The following is a 19,919-nucleotide window of genomic DNA, read 5'->3' on the forward strand; positions in this document are numbered from 1 at the left end:
GCTTATAAGTTACATAAGAATTAGTATTTTTTTTGGGGGGGTTGGAATGTGGGTGACATTGGCAAGGCTGCTGTTCTTGCTCTTCTCTGGTTGCCCGGAGGTGGCGGTGGCGGGGCTTCTTGAACCACCGCAGTCCTTGTGTTGAGAATTCCAGCGACGATGAAGGAATGGCGATGTATGTCCAAGTCAAGAAGGTACGTGACTTGGAGGTGATGGTGTACCCACAGTACTGCTGCTCTTGACCTTTGCAATGGTAGAGGTCGCAGAGGAGGGAGGTGCTGTTGAAGTAACCCTGGTGAGTTGCTGCAGTGCATCCTGTAAATTGTACATCCTGCAGCCAGAGGGTGCCATTGGTGGATAGGCTGGAAATTGAGTCCAGTGACCGGGACGCCAATCAAGCGATAGTCCTGGAGAGTAACTTCTTCTTTCTGAAGTGTTATAGAAGGAGTCTCCTCACCACACCTACAAAGTTTAGCAACACCAGAATGTTTCAGAAAGGATTAATAACTTTTCTGAACTATGTTGAGAAGTAATTTCAGTAATATGATGCTGAGGTTTTTAATCCTGGTGTGTGGAGCTTTAATCTACTTACACTTGGCCAAGCATGCTGTCTGCTGCTATCCCCCATCATTGCTTTACACATCATAGATAAATGAACATTGCATCCATTAATGCACTGTGATGTTCTTGGCTTCACTGATTGGGACAAGTATCATTAGAGCTGGGCCAATATAACTAATTTACAGTGATATAAAAATCAGTCTGTGAGGTGCTTAGTGGAGGGGAAAAGATAAATTTGGAAAATCTGAAGTCGAAACTAAACTAGGCTGATTGATTGGTATCTTAATGAGGTGGAATGTGAATATCGTTTAGATCAGTAATTATTTTAATGAACGTGAACTGTATTGTTTTAACGAGTACAGATGGCTGAAGATTTGGCTTCTCCCTCATCCAATAATGGTTCTGCATGATAGGTGCAATTAAATGTTGTGGTCTTTCATTTAGTTTTCACAGCTATTGATTGTGTCCTGCCTCCACTGAGCTTTGTCAAGTTAGTGATGAAATTGTTTCAGCTTTTCAGAAATACTCCATGTAATTGTAAATTGGTGAAATTGCCAAAAGAAAATGTTGACCTGTTAATAATTTAAACTCTTGAATATGGATTAGTGCGTATTTAATAGTTTTCTAAATCGTAGTTCAGGGATTCTGAAGTTTGCTCCCTTGTAACTTGTACTTACCGTCATTAATCAGCTCCATGTTTTATACAGGGGATTAGTTAAAGATATAGTTACTCTGTAGCTGCCAATCTCTGATCAGTAACAACTATATCCACATCTGCCAACCTAGAAAACTAGGAAAATCTAAACTACTTCTGTAACCGCGAACTGCTTAAAACAACCCTGAATATTGGCCTCCTGACACATGAATACACAGAGATAGACTGTACATGCAACAGGACATACACAAGTTTTTAAAAGCTGCTTTATAGAATCTTATTCATTGTACTAAAACATACCTGTAACTATGACTCAAACTATCAGCTCATCTTAAGATTTTTCTCCCTCAAATTCATGCATAGCCAACAGTGGCAGAAAGTAATATTTGTCTCTAAAAGGTTCCAGTTCTGCCTCCCAGCTGATAATTGGAATTGAAGGTTGTCAGTATCTAGTGGGGTGAGTGAAATGCTGAGTTGACACCTGGGCTCAAATGCTTAACCGTACGATTTAAGATGCTGACATTTGGCATGTGTGCAGTGACTGTTCTCATCCGGCAATAGCTTGTTGACACTGGCTGGCTATGATTTGGTCTGCCAGATCCCAAAGGGAACTCTGCGCCAACATGCTCATCTTCCACAAGTTTTAACTGGCGTCTGGCGGTCCGAGCTTGACATACACAGAAGTTACAATGCAGAAACTGGTCATTTGGCCCAAAAAGTCCACAACTTATGTTTACCTGCCAAATGAGCAAGTAGTCCTAATCATATTTACCCACTCTGTTCCCATGCCCCTTTTTTCTCCTTTTCCTTCATCCACCTCTCCAATCTAATCTTGAATGTTGACATAGTTTCTGCCTCAAACTCTAACCCTGGAAGTGAATTCCACAGCCTCGCAACTCTGCACCAAGGTTTCTCTCTCTCTGTTCCAAATCTCTTGCATTTCATCTTGTATCTATTGCCCCTGATTCCTAGATCCTAACATGGTAGTCAACCGCAAGTGATGTGAAGCTGGAAGTCTTTCACTGCTTTCCTCTAGTCAACTGGTGGAGTATTGCAATGTTAGCGTTGCTGTGACCTTAAAGTTGCAGTGTAAATGTACCCTGGGTGTCCTTGTGCAAGAAACACAAAGTTAGCATGCAGGTACAGCAAGCAATAAGGAAGGCAATGGCATGTTGGCCTTTATTGCAAGGGGGTTGGAGTATAAGAGTGAGGAAATCTTGCTACAATTGTACAGGGCCTTGGTGAGACCACACCTGGAGTACTGTGCACAGTTTTGGTCTCCTTATCTGAGGAAGGATGTACTTGCCTTGGAGGCGGTGCAACGAAGGTTCACTAGATTGATTCCTGGGATGAGAGGGCTGTCCTATGATGAGAGATTAATGGGCCGATACTCTCTGGCGTTTAGAAGAATGCGAGGTAATCTCATTAAAACATACAAGATTCTGAAAGGGAATTGACAGGGTAGATGCTGAGTGGTTGTTTTCCCTGGCTGGAGTGTCTAGAACTAGGGGCCATAGTCTCCGGATAAGGGGTCGGCCATTTAAGACCGAAATGAGGAGGAATTTCTTCACTGAGGGTTTGAATCTTTGGAATTCTCTGCCCCAGAGAGCTGTGAATGCGGAGTCTTTGAGTATATTCAAGGCTGAGATCGATAGATTTTTGGACTCTAGGGGATAGTTCAGGAAAGTGGAGTTGAGGCTGATGATCAGCCATGATCTTATTGAATTGCGGAGCAGACACGAGGGGCCGTATGGTCTACTCCTGCTCCTATTTCTTATGTTCTTAAACCAAAGTGCCAGTTAGGGCTAATTTCAGAAATGCTTTCTGAATAGCAATATCGGTGTTTCTCTTCCAACAAATACTTGTTTTTGTTTTTTTGGCCCGGAATTTGTGGTCAGAGGCGTACTGCCAGAGTACGCCTCTGACCTGCTTGGAAATATCCGCACTTGCCTTCAGGCTCCCAGGCTGCGGAAACTTTGGGTCCTGAGCCTGCGGGCGTAACGTCCCAGGGACGCAGGTGGTTTGGAAGTGTCCTTGGGATCACGTGGGCCAAGCCCTCCTATCAGAAAGGAGGATTCCTGATATCCTTATGGGGATTTCATTTACGAACGGAATCCCCATAAGCATATTAGGAATCCCCAAATAATTAAATAATTTATACAACTGGAATAAAAATAAATGTTCCCATTTACAAATTTAATTACAAGTCTCTTAAATAAAGCACATACAATAAAAATTAATTTTTTTGAAAAATAATTGTAAACATTTGCATAAATGAATTTTAAGTGCTTGTGCATGATTTTTAAATTTTAAATTTAAGATTTATATTAACCCTTGCGCTGGTGGAAGCAGGCCCTATGCCTGCTTTTACCAGGCATAAGGATTTCGTGGACATTTGCTGGGCAGTAGTTGGGCAAATAGCCCAAAGATATTTTTCAGTCGGCGTGGTAGATCTGTCAAGGCGAATCTTGACATTGCAAGTTCCAGCTTTTCGCACAAGCGGAACCCCAGAACTTGGGCCTTTTAGTAGGCTTACGACTGCATACGCCATCATCGGCACTGCAGATTCTGGGCCAATATGTTTTACAATCCTATTGCTTTTTAATTTTCTAGATTGTTTTCCACCCTGAGTTTCTATCCTCCACAAGCCCTCTCTTGCCTATGGATTATGAAGAGTTTGTTCGAGGCTGTCATCTTGGTGTTTTCCCATCCTATTATGAACCTTGGGGATACACTCCTGGTAAGTGTTATCATTGTGTTCCTTTTGTATAAAACACGTGAGGCTTTTGTTTTCCAAAAATTGGAAGAGATTGGAACAGCCTGTGGGAGTGTGCAGTGTAGGTAGAAAATCTTAATACTGTAGCCGGTTCACTGGGAAGAAATGGACTTCACATTATGTAAAAAGAGAGAATTGGCATTTATATAGCGCTTTTCATGACCTCTGGATGTCCCAAAGCACTTCATCACCAATGAAGTACATTTGAAGCGTAGTCACTGTTGTAATGTAGGAAAGCCAGGCCAATGGTAGGAGAGTAGATGTGGACAGTATTCATGCTAGAAGTTACTCCTGGCAAGGGTGTGGGGATAAGGGAAAAGCGAACTCTGTGCCAAGAACTACCAACTTGCCTTGGAACTGCCCTTCTGAGGCTGGAGCTTGGGATTCTGTTTGAAGCAGACTTGCTCTCTGTTCCAGAGTGCAATGGCACTTTATACTGTTTCTCTTCTGCCTGCTTCAACTGGGTGGAGGTGCATGGCGCATGCCCCGCCCAGTTGTCCCTCTAAATTGCATCAGGGTCCTATTTACGTCATAGGACCCCATTTTGTATTGAGGCTCCCTACCTAGGCTACCCTGTGGAAGGCCCCAGTAAATATAGCAGCAGAGCAGTAAGTGGTGCACAGCTATCTTAACCCTGCTACCACCCCGTATCCCCGAACTGTGGTTCCAATGATGACCGGACCAGAAAGATGAGTGATTTTTCCCAGATCCGATCAGGATTATTTAATTCCTTATGTATGGGGGGATTCTATCATTTGAAGTATAACCATACAAAGTAAGCAACCTTCCTATTCTTTGTCATTTTCTCACCCCCAGAACCCTTCACCCCACAACCCATGAGTAATAACAAGATTGTGGAAGAAGTGGATATAATTATCCTTATAATCTCCTAATGAATAATCAGCCTATTAAAATATTTTTTTAAAACCTAATCAGCCTATTAAAATATGTTTTAAACCTAAGTCCCGGGCCAGTCAGCCCATCAAAGCTTCGTCCTCTAGTACTCTAACTCGCCTAGTCCAGTATCCAGCTGCATTTTGAATTCCCTAATATCTTTTGACTCTATTTTAACTATTAGATTATTCCAAATGTTGCCCATGATTTTTTAAATTCTGTTTTGACTTTATTTTCACATTTATACTTGTGTTGTCTGGCTCAGCTGGTGGTACGCTCCCTTCTGAATCAAAAAGTTGTGTTTTCAATCCTCACTGTAGAACTTGAATTCCACTGCAGAGAGAGTGCCACATTGTCAAAGGTTCTGTTCTGCACGTGAAATGGTAAACTGATGCCCCTGCCCCTTCTGGTGATTCAGGTGGGCATTTAAAGTTCCCGTTGCACTATTCAAAGAAGAACAGGGAGTTCTCCTGGTATCCGGACCAATACATTGTCTTGTGTGTGGGATTTAGTGTGCAAAATGGTTGTCACATTTACCCACATAACAACTGTCACTGAATCTCAAAGTAACTAATGTATGTGGTCACTCTTTCCCTCCTGGTTATTGTCCAGAAGAAAGACCAAGATCACTTGGTGGTGGTAACTTGTAAGATAATTAGTGAAAGATAAAGCTTGCCGAGTATAAAACAGCATGTGCTACTTCAATGGTTCTGCGTTATTTGCTTTTATAGCTGAGTGCACAGTGATGGGAATTCCCAGTGTGACTACCAACCTCTCTGGCTTTGGTTGTTTTATGCAGGAACACGTGGCCGATCCAACAGCCTATGGTAAGCCCTTTTAAATTAAATGCTGGACCCACAAGATGCTCTACATTTAGTTTTCGAAGCGGGTTTTCCCCTCTTTAACTTTCGCGCTGTCTTTGTGTCCAGGTATTTTCATAGTTGATCGTAGATTCAGATCTCTCGACGAATCCTGCAATCAGTTGACCCAGTTCATGTTTGGGTTCTGCAAGCAGTCCCGTCGCCAGAGAATTATCCAGAGAAATCGGACTGAAAGACTTTCAGAGCTTCTAGACTGGAGATACCTGGGCAGAGTAAGTATTTGCAGCTAACACCATGAACATTTAGGAAGGATAGAGGGCCAAAGGGGGGGTGTGAGTGTGTTGCACATGATGTGGGTGGCTTTGTAACCCCAATTTCCTGTACCCTGGAAGTGCACATGATGCATAATGGATGGGGATTTGATGTTAAAGAAGAAAGAAATAAATACTTGCATTTATATAGCACCTTTCACACCCACTGGACGTCCCAAAGCGCTTTACAACCAATGAAGTACTTTTTGAAGTGTAGTCACTGTTGTGATGTAGGGAATGTTATGGAGCTTTGACATCAATGAAGCTGAGATTCCAGATAGACTGAAGTGACTGAAAACCAATAAATCTCCTGGTACTTGGAGACAAGGGATGTGAAGCACTGTCGGTCATTCTAAGGGAGTCGACGAACACGGGGGAGCTTTCTGATGGATTGTAAACAAGCAAAGGTAATTCCCATGCTCAAGAAAGGTTACTGAGCCATTCCTGACAAATGCAGACACATTAGCCAGACCTCCATAATAGTGAGCCGAATGGGATTCATAATCAGAAACAAAGTGGAGCGTACCTGTATGAAAATAACCTAATAAAGAACAGACGACGTGGCTTTAGAAAGGGTTGATCTTGCCTGATCAATCTCGAGACTATCCTGAGAAGGTGACATCCCAGGTTGTCGAAAGAAAGCAGAAGTCTTGTTTTATAGTGTGAGAAGACCTTCAAAAAACCCCATGGTAAAATATTGCATAAGAGACTCCTTTACAAAATAAGGTCAGGGTAATAATGTGAATTAGTGACAGGCTAAAGAGAAGGAAGCACAAGGCAACTGTGTAAGGAGATCCAGATTGCAGTGGAGGGAGATTAGATGGAAATGGAGGATATTCAATGGGGTGCCCACCTATTCCTAATCTATCCAAAGTGAATTGAAATTGTGGTCTTGCAAGCTAGTAAATTCACAGGTGAGACAAAAATAGTGAGCATTATGGAGTCAAGATGTTCAGCTCAGATCTTCCAAAGAGAGCTCTCTTGTTTTTGCAAATTGATCAGTGGCAATTGAATTTCATTGTTGAAAACTGCGAGGTACTGTTTGTTGGAAGTAAGAAAAAGAAGCGTGTTTACTCCATGGGTCCGGGCTAGAACTTGGGAATGGGAAGGTTTGGAGGTGTAGGTTGACTTCTCTTTCACCATGTCCAAATGACATGAGGTGGCAGTAAAGCAAATAGGATTATAGGTTATATAATTGTTTTCTTTCCCGAGAGGTTATGCTAAAGCTATATAGTGACCTGGTCAGATCACACCTGGAGCACTGCGTACAGTACTGGTCACTAGTTCATGCCCTGGAGACAATGTAGAGGAGAGCAATAAAAAAGATCCCTGATATCTGCGGGAAGAGTTATAACAAATGGCTTGATAATATTGAAAAGAGATGTTAAGTGAGTAGATAGGATACTTTACAGGACAGAGAGAGGAAAATCTGAAACCATGCTTTCAGATATGCCAGGGCAGCAAGACCAGAAGAGGACATCTCAAGATTGTGAAGGGCAATCTACTTTGGGAAGTTGTTGACCTTGACTTGGCCTTTTGGATGAGGAAAAATATGGTCAGAGTGCTCTTCCGACATTGTTAAAAAATGAGGTGGAGATTGGTTTGATAGTCTTAATTTCCTGACTAAAGAGGCTAACGTGACAGAGGGAAGGGAAAAAAAATTACACATTGTAGAATTTAGTAAATGTAAATTTCAGTCTCCAACCTTGTGTTTTCAAAACGGAGTACGGTTGATCCCTAAAAGCCTAATCATTGTACTAGAAGAGTTATTGCAATGTAGTTTTTTCAAAATATTATTTGGTATTCACGCAAGTTCTAGAAATGTAACTCATTCCGATGCACAGCACTTGTGGTATTAGGTTCCATAATCTTTGCTACATTTTCTGGCAGCCGATGATAATTCTGTGTAATTTCTTTTAATCTTCAGTATTATATGCATGCCCGCCATCTTGCGCTGTGCCACGCCTTCCCAGAAAAATTCCAGATGGACCCAATTGCACCACCATTGGTAAGTCTGTCTGTTTCGTACGGTTGCATATTGTTTGAATTTGCATTAAGGCAGTGTTACAGGAACTATCTGCCACATAGACTTCATCTTTTTAAACAAAAATAATAATAATGGTATAGACTAATTTTTTTTTTCCCACACTAGACTGAAGGTTTCAGATATCCCAAACCAGCATCTGTGCCCCCATCCCCTTCTGTGTCCTTGCATTCAAGTCCACACCAAAGTGATGATGAGAATGATGAGCGGTACGATGAGGATGAAGAGGCTGAAAAGGATCGAAGAAACATTAAAGCACCAATTTCCCTTGGTTCAATTCCTGCAGGGAAGACCCAGTCACATGAGGAGTACCAAAACTGAGTAGATTGCTAACTTTACCATTTGGAACATGTTTACAATACCTTGACGATGTAAGAGTGGCAAGTTAAATCCATATAGCCTGGTTGTACTATAGCCTGTGACTAAGACAGCCATCACACACTCAACAGTATCAAGGCTGGAATTTTGTTGAGAGGGAAAGTTATGTGCAAATGTGTATAGCAAACTTGTATAAACTTTCAAATGATTATAGTAGCTAAAGAAAAGATTGGTCCTATGAATATTCGATAAATGTCCTCCCCCGCCACAATACACTGATTTGGTGCTGAAAGGATCGAACATTCTTTTCCCCCTATACATTTGGTCACTTTGTCCAGCTTTCATTCCTTTAAAACTTATTTCTGGTAATGAATTTCCTCTTTTAAGGTAATGGTGAACTTGCAAAACCACCCCTTGATTTCTATAAATAAGGATCATTTTATTAGACTATTTATAGAATTTTATAATTGTATAAGTCATGTTCCATTAGTTCATTCATGGTTCTCATTGGGAATCGTCTTTTCTGTGATTAATGTTTCAGAAGTAAAGGTGTGGTGGATCATGCTTGTTTTTCACTCTGAACGGCCTCAGTCTCCAGTGCACTAAAGGATCTCCAGCACCTGACATTGGAGCTGGTGTTTCATTGTTGGGGTTGGAGCTTCTCTTAACCTATTTTGACATATATAGTCTGAGAAAATACAACCAGATTGTAATTTTGTAATTGGAAATGCTGCTTTTATTCCTTGATGCTAATGTCATTAATAATCACTGTTGTGGGGTGTGTATACAGATTAGCCTATTCATTGAAGGCCTTCTGCTCTTGTACCTTTACTGATTTCACCGCATCTTTGATCCCGGTGACTTCTCTTTTGGGGCGTATGTGAAATAGTGTGCATCAATCACCCTACTGCTGATATAATAGGAGAAATGCAATTTGAAATGAGCACCTCCATGACATTGCAACTGCTACCATCCACCAAGATGAGGGAATAAACCTTTCACTTTTTTTACTCGAGGGTCTATCTTCTAACTGGGGAATTTCAGCTTGAAAGTTGTGAAATATACTGCACTTGGCTTGAGAAAATGTAAGATATTCCTACAGTTGCAAAAACTAAATGATTATATAACTTTCTAATGATTGATCCTGTTCTTAAAGCCAAGTAAAGCATTTCAGTCCAACAAGTCACATCTGTTCTAGTACTTTTACTAAGGAACGTTTCTACTTTTTATATAAGCTATTTCTTTCCAACTTGTGATTTTAGAATAATCTATTTTTTGTAGCTGAAATTATAATTATAATTAAAGCAGCTTTTGGTAGAAATTTATCTAATTAAAAACATGTATTTCAAATCGATCTAAACCCTGGCCACAAAGCCATCACAAAGGTCAGTTGTGCTGTAAGAGGTGAGGAGCAAGAATCTTAAAATTAACAGCACTACTGGGGATTGGATGTTGTAGTGAGTTAGTCGGAGTTTGGATGCAAGGTCCTATGTGAAATTAGTCTCTCCGTCTTCCCACAGTTCCCACTAGGCAAAGAAAATCCTCTAATTTGGCACTAAACTGACCATCTCCCTGGTGTGGGAAATAGAAAATACTATACTAGTGTGATCTTTCACCTCAATGAACACCATTGCTGAAAAGTATTAAATGGTGTGTTTACAGACGTTTCATTCCAAGAACGATGCATCAACTATGAATTATCTGCTATGTTTTCAAAAATTAATTCAACAGCTGTTACATAATGCATCAGTAACATTAAGTTCCCGCACAGTGTTTTTAAAAGTGTTGTTTAAATACTACAAATCACTGTTTAAACTAGCATTCCTTGCTGCTGCTGCCCGATTTGCCTGTATTTCAAACAAATTAAGCTCCAAGAACTAACTGAAACAAAAGTTACATAAATAAATCCAACCAATGTACTGTTTATATTGCAATAGCCAGAAAAGAGGGAGGAAGCTTTTCTATTTCCTGTGTATTGTCTCCATCTTAAAATCAACGGCCCTGCAAACCCCTGTTTGTATCCTCCTGTGTCGGCATTAAACAGAACGTCACCTCTTGGCTTTATCATTCTAAAATGTACTTAGCAGGGAAATAGTCTCCCGCACTTACAACATGTGTCTGTATAGAATAAAGAGAAATCCGATTTGTGAAATCACTTTCCGTCAGTTAGAGGATAGAAGGGGAAATGTGCTCAGTCATGAGTTAGGTGGGCAGATGTCTCGAGCACAATCTTAGCCCCAGGCTCTAACTAGATTCAAAAGCCCCAGGTACCTATTCCAGAGTTAGATTCTAAATGTGCTACTGTACTTTGGGCAGTGCAAAGGGCAATAAGAATTCTCAATGAGCCATGTAATCAGTGGTGCTGTCCCTTTTCCCATTTCTAGGAATCTGACTGACTCTGAAAATCCAAAGGGGATTCAGTAGGAATCTGATTAACACACAGATGGTGTACACAGACTGCTTTTAATGGCCGCTCTTCTGTATTTGCGGCATTAATGATCCATTTTGCATAATCAGATTTCTGACATAGAAGCAGTCACAATGACTGACTGCCAGTTTAATTTGCGGACAACATTTAATATATCCAATGCAGTAGTTTCATCTCGAATAACAGTTTTCATTTTAAATCCACCTAGATATAGTGAAATGCTCATAGTTGTTTTGATGAATTCTATTAAAGGTGACTTAAATATTGATTTGGAAAGCACAGTGACTGCAAATTAATGTTTTAGAATTCTTGCATTCTGTTCAATATTCCTAATACAGTAGTTGTGTCACCAGCTCTGAATTGGAATTTGCAGACTAATCTTCTCTCTTAACCCTATGCCCTAGCACCTCTATTACTATATCCAGTTAGCCCTTGACATTAACTAAATCTGATATTGGTAGCTTAAATATTGATTTAGCTGGTCAGTGTTAATGTTACTACTAAATATTACTGAAATATGTGCAGAAACTGTATTATGGTTTATTCTACTATTTCAACAAATGCTATGTTCTGGCACAAAGCATTAAGACTTGTAGTGAATAACTTGTTTATATTGTTACAAGATTGATGACCTTAATCAGATGTAACTGACGATGTATTACTTCAGTGTGCAATAAGTGTCACAAAATGTTTAAGCTGTTGCATTTATTATGAAAAATGTCAATATTAAACACATTTTTCCCAGTCTTGCATATAGTTACGGGCATTTGATAACCTATTCTAGGTAGCAGCTGTGGGTCAATGGTAGCACTCTCTCCTGAGTCAGAAGGTTGTGGGTTCAAGTCTCACTCCAGAGACTTGAGCACAGAAGCCAGGCTGACACTTCAGTGCAGTACTGAGGGAGTGCTGCGCTGTCTGAGGTGCCGTCCTTCAGATGAGACGTTAAACCGAGGCCCTGTTTGCTCTCTCTAGTGGACGTAAAAGATCCCACGGCTAATTCAAAGAGCAGGGGAGCTCACACACCGGTGTCCTGGCCAACCAACACCTAAAAGGGATGACTCGGTCATTTATCTCATTGCTGTATGTGGGAGCTTGCTGTGCACAAATTGGCTGCTGCGTTGCCTACACTACAACAGTGACCACACTTCAAAAGCACTTCATTGGCTGTAAAGCGCTTTGGGATGTCCTGAGGTTGTGAAATGGGTGATGTAAATGCAAGTCTTTCTTTAACTTAGATTGTTGGCCTCCACTAAAAGTGCACATTGACTTTGCAGCTCTCACTAACACATTATACAGTGAAAAGTGCCAAAAAAAACCCAGTTAATTCTAAAACTATCCTTGCACATATTTTAGTTTTTGTGGTTATGCTATATCAAAATGGCAGCCTGTGTGGATGTCATCAGATTTTCTTTATTATACAAAACCAGGCTCCATATTTTGAACAAAAGATTTGAGTGTAATTTGAAACAGTATCAAAAGTGCTGACCAGTTGAGGAAGAATAAAATCACGTTTTTTTTTCTAATTTACTAGTCCAGATATTTGATTTAAATTAGGATAAAATAGAGCTGAAAATGTAACTTCGAAAGCCCTGATACCCGATAGTAATAATTAGCATTCACGAAGCTAAAGGACTTTTAATTCATTAAATAATTCCACATTTTAAACAGGTTATGGAAAGGATGTGATATCTATTACCATATACAATATAATTAATAACTTACAAACATACTTTTGTGTAGCCATTTGGTACAGCGTCACATTGCACATAGATGAAATTTAATGACTCGATGGAAGAAATTCGGTGTTTAGAAGAGCAATTTTCTCCAGTTTGGGTTCTCTTGCCAAAAATGCTGCTGTTCCCCTTCCTCCTCCTCATCTGTAATTTAAAAAAAAAGTACATACAACAAGTGACAATTCACAGGAGTTTGTGTTTAACTCAATTAGAATATGTGAAGTAGGGTTGCAAACTCTGGGCGTATTCTTGGACGTTTCATCACATGACCTCCTGCTGTCAACCACCCCGCTCCTGCCATTGGTCAACCAACATGTCCATCTTCATGACGCCCCGCCTTCCCACGCCAATTGGGAAACGAACAGACCCTTTGTTACCCACTTGAATGATTCTTGACTCAGCCAAACAGCCTTTCTTTCCCCCATCTCCAATATTTTTATAACTAATAAATCAAAGTGTTCAAAGAAAATGAAAAAATAGGTTGTTTTAAAATTGATGCTGTAAAAAAAAAAAATTGCTATGACAAGAAAAAATATTAGTATAAAAATTTGGAATACAGCCAATATTTAGTGAGGTAAATTGGGATGGGGAAGACAACAAAGTTTATTAAGCAACACATTAAAGAAAGTAAGTAATAGATTAAAGGATATAACTCTGTTTTGCTGACTTTAAGGATTCAATCTGTATTATTCAATACTCCACCTGCAGGGCACTCTTCAGATTTTGCATACAAAGAGTGGTTACATAGGATTACATCGGATATACAGCACAGAAACAGGCCATTCGGCCCAACCAGTCCATGCCGGTGTTGATGTTCCACTCAAGTCTCCTCCCATCTTTCCTCATCTAAATCTATCAGCATATAACCCTCTTTTTTCCCTTTTTCCTCATATGTTTGTCTAGCCTCCCCTTAAATGTATCTATATTATTCGCTTCAGCCAGTTCCTGTGGTAGCGAGTTCCACATTCTCACCACTTTGGGTTTCTTCTGAATTAGCCTATTGGATTTCTTGCTGACTATCTTATAGTTATGGCCTCTAGTTATGCTCTGCTCCATAAGTGGAAACATTATCTATCCACTCTGTCAACATTTTTCATAATATTAAAGACCCCTATTAGGTCAGCCCTCAACCTTTTTTCAAGAGAAAAGAGACCCAGCCTGTTCATCCTTTCCTGATATGGATACCCTTGCATTTCTGGTATCATCCTTGTAAATCTTCTCTGCACCCTCTCCAGTGCCTCTATATCCTTTTTAGAATATGGCGACCAGAACTGTACGCTTTCCTCCAAGTGTGGTCTAACCAAGGTTCGATAGAGGTTTAGCATAACTTCCCTACTTTTCAATTCTATCCCTCTAGAAATAAACCCTAGTGCTTGGTTTGCTTTTTTTTATGGCCTTGCTAACCTGTGTCGCAACTTTGTGATTTGTGTATTTGTACTCCGTGATCCCTTTGTTCCTCTACCCCACCTAGACTCGCACCCTCCAAGTGATATGTGACCTCCCTATTCTTCCTACCAAAATGTAATACCTCACATTTATGTGTTGAACTTCATTTGCCAATAATATGCCCAAGCCCGTGTTCCTGCCTTTCTTGACCAACACCAGTTTGCCTATCGTGCAAACAGATCAACGGAGGATGCAATCACAACTGCTCTACACTCGGCACTGAATCACCTAGATGGTAAGGAGACCTACATCAGAATGCTGTTCATAGACTACAGCTCAGCATTCAACACTATCGTCCCCAACAAGCTGGCCTCCAAACTCTTGGCCTGAACACTTCCCTCTGCAACTGGACCCTGGACTTCCTAACAAACAGACCCCAGTCTGTCAAATTAGGTAACCACACCTCCCCCCCCCCCCCCCCCCAACCCTGAACACGGGGCCCCACAAGGATGTGTACTGAGCCCCCTCCTCTACTCCCTCTTCACCCACGACTGTGTGGCTGTTAATGGTTCCAACACCATCATCAAGTTTGCGGATGACACCACGGTAGTAGGCCAGATCACCAACAACGATGAGTCAGCCTACAGGGAGGAGGTCCAGCATCTCGTGAAGTGGTGCGCCGATAACAACCTGGCCCTTAACATCAAGAAAACCAAATAAATCATTGTGGACTTCAGGAAGTCCAAAGGCGGAAGTCACAACCCCATCCACATCAATGGGGCTGTGGTGGAAAGGGTGGACAGCTTTAAGTTCCTCAGAGTCCACATCACGGAAGACCTCTCCTGGTCCCTCAACATCTCCTCTCTGGTGAAGAAGGCCCAGCAGTGCCTATATTTCCTAAGGAGGCTGAAGGGATGTAACCTGTCACCCCTGATCCTCTCTAACTTTTACCGCTGCACTATAGAGAGCATCCTGACAAACTGTATCACAGTATGGTATGGCAGCTGTAGCTACTATGACTGGAAAGCCCTGCAGCGGGTAGTCAAAACTGTCCAACGCATTACCGGCACCCGACTACCGACCATAGATCACATATACCAGAAACGCTGTCTACGGAGGTCACGGTCCATCATCAAAGACCCTACCCACCCCAGCCACAGTCTGTTCGCCCTCCTGCCATCTGGGAGACGCTACAGATGCATTCGCACCCGTACGACCAGATTTAGGAACAGCTTCTTTCCCAGGGCTGTCATCCTACTGAACTCCACAAATAAACTCTAAAGCCTGCACATCTGCCAATGCACTTTATTATGGTTATGTTTATGTTATCACAGAAATCACAGAAACCTCACAGTACAGATAGAGGCCATTTCGGCCCATCGAGCCTGCACCGACACATATCCCACCCGATCCCCGTAACCCCTACACCAACACATATCCCACCCTATCCCCGTAACCCCATGTATTTAATCCCCCTAATACTAAGGGTCAATTTTTATCATGGCCAATCAACCTAACCCGCACATCTTTGGACTGTGGGAGGAAACCGGAGCACCCGGAGAAAACCCACGCAAACACGGGGAGAATGTGCAAACTCCACACAGACAGTCACCCGAGGCCGGATTCGAACCCGGGTCCCTGGCGCTGTGAGGCAACAGTGCTAACCACTATGCCACCGATATACTACAATATACTACAAGCCAAATGTATGTTGAATGTTTAAATGTCTTAATCCAAATGTACACTCTCGGGAACCGCAAGCCTACATTTCGTTGTACTGCACTTGTGCACTAACAATGACAATAAAAGTTGATTTGATTTGATTCTGCAAGTTTATTAATGTCCTCCTGTAATTTGTTGCAGTCCTCTTCAGTATTGACTATCCCCCCAATTTGGTGTCATCTGCAAATTTAGAAATTGTGTTTCTAATCCCTAAGTCTAAATCGTTAACGTAAATTGTGAACAGCGGTGGTCCCAGCACTGATCCTTGTGGAACACCACGACCCACCTTCTGCCGCTGAATAGCTACCCTTTACTCCTACTCTCTGCTTTCTGTCCTGAAGCCAGCCAGCAATCCATTCTCCTACTTGGCCCCTGACTCCACATTCTCTGACCTTGTTCATCAGTCTATTATGGGGTTCCTTATTGAAGGCCTTTTGAAAATCCAGATAAATTACATCTACTGCATTACCCTTGTCTACTCTCTCTATTACCTCTTCAAAAATTTCAATAAGGTTGGTCAAGCAAGACTTTCCCTTTTGAAATCCATGTTGACTGTTCATTATTAAACTTTTGGTTTCTAGATGTTCTTCTAATGAATAAATGAATTTGAATTTATGCAACATCTTTCAGGTCCTTGGGCTGTCCCAAACCACTTCAGAGCCAATGAATTATTTTTCAAGTGCAGTCACTATTTTGTAAATGCGGCAGCCAATTTGTTCACGGCAAGGTCCCACAAAACACCAAATGAGATCAATGAGCAGTTAATCTGATTTGGTGATGTTAGTTGAGGGATAGAAGTTGGCCAAGGCACCAGGAGAACTCCCCTTCCGTTCTTCAAATAGTGTCATGGGATCTTTTAAATCTATAGCTTCATATGTTTTTCCCCAATGCCTCAGTGGGTGAATGCACTTGCCAGTGTGATGCTGTGGCTTACAGACCAGGAAGATGCAGGTTTAACTCCTGGTTTGCATCTAGGGCACCAGTGGGGCACTACAATTGGACTTGGATGGGGAAAAAAAACATCAGCAGAAGTTTGTCTGCCCCTGATTTTAGTCTTATTAACTCTGCTGGAAAGTATGTGTGTGCGTATTTGGAGATCAGAATTAGGCTGTGAGGTGATGCTTGCCATTGTCAAAGAGTCTGACAACACTCGCCCACAAGATCACGGGTTCTGATTTTTTGGGGGTGAGATACTAGAGGGTTATTGGCAGCTGTGGAACCATATCTCAGTATGAGTCATCATTTTTGGGTGAGAAGAGAGTATTGGAGAAATACTCCAAAAGGTCAATTCATTGCCTCTAGCGTGGACACCTACTTGAAGGGAGCGCAGGATAGAGACAGGGCAACCACCCTGTAGTGCCATTCTCCAAACTGTTGCTCCCTTTCAGCATAGCTCCCTGCTGAAATTTGTCCTTTCACAAGGTCCTAGTGGGTCTTTTGCTCGGGTATAGTCCCAAGATGTATTTCTATCAGAAATGAAATCACAAAACAAAGGTGTAATTCTGATTCATAATATGTCATTATACCAAACACTTACTGTTCACTTAATTTAAAATCGCTGATCCAAGCACAACCTGAAAGTGTATCCCTTCTTACTGATCATTGTAATGAGTCCGTTACTAAATTCCAAAGTACTGGAATTACTTCAATATCAGATTTGCTTACTTCATTCAGAATTTAGAGCTGTTGTACCCACAACATAATGAATTGGAGTATTTCCAGCATTTTCTGTTATTTTTGTTTTGAATCTGGTTTTGCTATGAAATACCAACTCCCCAGGAATTAGCATCAGTGGTGGTTGGGGAGTGTAGTACACCAGATGGCACACCCTAGTGAATGGTCTGCTGGTCTTTTCTCACCTTTCTTTTGGTATGTTCATATATTACAGGTTTGTAAGTCTACATACCCCGATATGCAATGAACTTAGAGAACACGTGCAAAAATACTTGCCATCTTGTGCCTGTCTGATGGATGCCAGGAGTATAGCCGTTGCTTCTGATAGGGTTAATGGGTTGGTGTTTTGGCTTCTAGTTTCTGATAAAAGACGAGCATTGTTATTGACCTGTAAAGGGACTGCGAGGACGAAAGGATAATACTAACCTGTGTCATTGCAGTGTCAATATGTAAACTATGGAGCATCGTTAAGATGTTATGACATTTATCACTAAATACTTCTCCGATTTGATTTTGTCTCTTACCAATATCTATGTTTTCATACAGTTCTCCATCTTTTCCATCATCCGCAATTAATCGACGTCCCTCTGCAATGATAATTTGAACGCAAGTTTGAAACGCAAATCTGTTTTGCCATTTCCTGTTGTTTCTCCAGAAACTTACCCTCCTATCGAATGTGACCTCGGCTGTTTTATCGGGAACGAAGGCGCGCTTTCATCGGTGTTCATTGATTATGTGCATTGTGAAATATTCTGCTGGCCAAGGGTTTAGGAATATTGACTGGCCCTTGTCTACAAGAAATGTGAAGACTTGACTCGCAACCACCCGTCTCTTTCGTCAGTTGTATTCAGTCAAGATAAGCGCAACTTGATGCTCGGGCAGTGCAGAGCCCTCAAGACTAATGTAAGAAGTCACACAACACCAGGTTATAGTCCAACAGCTTTATTTGAAATCACAAGCTTTCGGAGCGCTGCTCCTTCTTCAGGTGAAGTGGCGAAATGCATAAAGACACAGCTTATATAGTCAGAGAATCATGTCAGATGTTTACAGGTAACCTTTCCAACTGCCATTTGTCACACCTCGGCAGAGAGATAATCACAGCAGTCAAAGGTGTGAATGGTGTCCAAACAGGTCAGTCAGGGAAACATTACATCAAAGAACAATGAGGTGGGGTCACAAGGGGTCAAATATTGCAGATGCTGGGGTCTGTATGAAAAACAAAAAAACAGACAAAAAACATTTTTTTTGGCTGGAAATCACAGCAGGTCCGGCCGCATCTGTGTAGAGAGAACAAGCCAATGTCGACTCGAGTCTGGATGACCCTGCATCAGGTGGGGTTACATGTAGCGTGACATGAACCCAAGATCCCGGTTCAGGCCGTCCTCATGGGTGCGGAACTTGGCTATCAGTTTCTGCTCGACGATTTTGCGTTGTCGTGTGTCTCGAAGGCCACCTTGGAGAATGCTTACCCGAAGATCAGAAGCTGAGTGTCCTTGACTGCTGAAGTGTTCCCCGACTGGGAGGGAACACTCCTGCCTGGTGATTGTTGCGCGGTGTCCGTTCATCCGTTGTCGCAGTGTCTGCATGGTCTCGCCGATGTACCATGCTCCGGGGCATCCTTTCCTGCAACGTATGAGGTAGACAACGTTGGCTGAGTCACATGAGTATGTACCATGTACCTGGTGGGTGCTGTCCTCACGTGTGATGATGGTATCTGTGTTGATGATCTGGCATATCTTGCAGAGGTTGCTGTGGCAGGGTTGTGTGGTGTCGTGGTCGCTGTTCTCCTGAAAGCTGGGTAATTTGCTGCGAACGATGGTCTGTTTGAGGTTAGGCGGCTGTTTGAAAGCGAGTAGTGGAGGCGTGGGGATGGCCTTAGTGAGGTGTTCATCGTCATCGATGACATGTTGAAGGCTGTGAAGAACATGGCGTAGTTTCTCCACTCCGGGGAAGTACTGGACGACGAAGGGTACTCTGTTGGTTGTGTCCCGTGTTTGTCTTCTGAGGAGGTCTATGCGATTTTTCGCTGTGGCCCGTCGGAACTGTCGATCGACGAGTCGAGCGTCATATCCCGTTCTTACAAGGGCGTCTTTCAGTGTCTGTAGGTGTCCATCGCGTTCCTCCTTGTCTGAGCAGATCCTGTGTATTCGCAGGGCTTGTCCATAGGGGATGGCTTCTTTAACGTGTTTAGGGTGGAAGCTGGAGAAGTGAAGCATCGTGGGGTTGTCCGTGGGCTTGCGGTAGAGTGAAGTACTGAGGTGTCCGTCTTTGATGGAGATTCGTGTGTCCAGGAATGAGACTGATTCTGAGGAGTGGTCCATGGTGAGTTTGATGGTGGGATGGAACTTGTTGATGTTATCGTGTAGTCTTTTCAGTGATTCTTCGCCGTGGGTCCATAGGAAGAAAATGTCGTCGATGTATCTGGTGTATAGCGTTGGTTGGAGATCCTGTGCAGCGAAGAAGTCTTGCTCGAACTTGTGCATGAAGATGTTTGTGTATTGGGGTGCGAATTTGGTCCGCATGGCTGTTCCGTGTGTTTGGGTAAAGAACTGGTTGTCGAAGGTGAAGACATTGTGGTCAAGGATGAAGCGGATGG

The 19,919-nt window shown here is 42.1% G+C and overlaps 2 protein-coding genes across 3 annotated transcripts in view; one reads left to right on the top strand and one right to left on the bottom strand.

Moving 5' to 3' along the window:
• The window catches only part of gys2 (glycogen synthase 2), a 61,972-nt gene extending 50,417 nt beyond the window's left edge, over positions 1-11,555 (top strand). The window contains exons 12-16 of the mRNA XM_086010019.1: positions 3,830-3,956; positions 5,618-5,713; positions 5,816-5,979; positions 7,946-8,026; positions 8,171-11,555. Of these exons, the coding sequence (XP_085866145.1) occupies positions 3,830-3,956; positions 5,618-5,713; positions 5,816-5,979; positions 7,946-8,026; positions 8,171-8,383 (681 nt within the window). The 3' untranslated portion in view covers positions 8,384-11,555. The remainder of the gene's footprint in view (positions 1-3,829; positions 3,957-5,617; positions 5,714-5,815; positions 5,980-7,945; positions 8,027-8,170) is intronic.
• Positions 11,556-12,427: 872 nt separating this feature from the next.
• The window catches only part of spx (spexin hormone), a 42,306-nt gene continuing 34,814 nt past the window's right edge, over positions 12,428-19,919 (bottom strand). For both annotated transcript variants that reach the window (XM_086010021.1, XM_086010022.1), the window contains 3 exons: positions 17,848-17,910; positions 17,600-17,683; positions 12,428-12,685 (listed from right to left, as the gene is read on the bottom strand). In XM_086010021.1, coding sequence (XP_085866147.1) covers positions 12,615-12,685; positions 17,600-17,683; positions 17,848-17,910 — 218 coding nt within the window. In that variant the 3' untranslated portion in view covers positions 12,428-12,614. The remainder of the gene's footprint in view (positions 12,686-17,599; positions 17,684-17,847; positions 17,911-19,919) is intronic.

Source organism: Somniosus microcephalus, chromosome 17 (genome assembly GCF_052327205.1).
Source record: "Somniosus microcephalus isolate GS21.2 chromosome 17, FLI_Smic_1.0, whole genome shotgun sequence".
NCBI classification, from domain to species: Eukaryota; Metazoa; Chordata; class Chondrichthyes; order Squaliformes; family Somniosidae; genus Somniosus; species Somniosus microcephalus.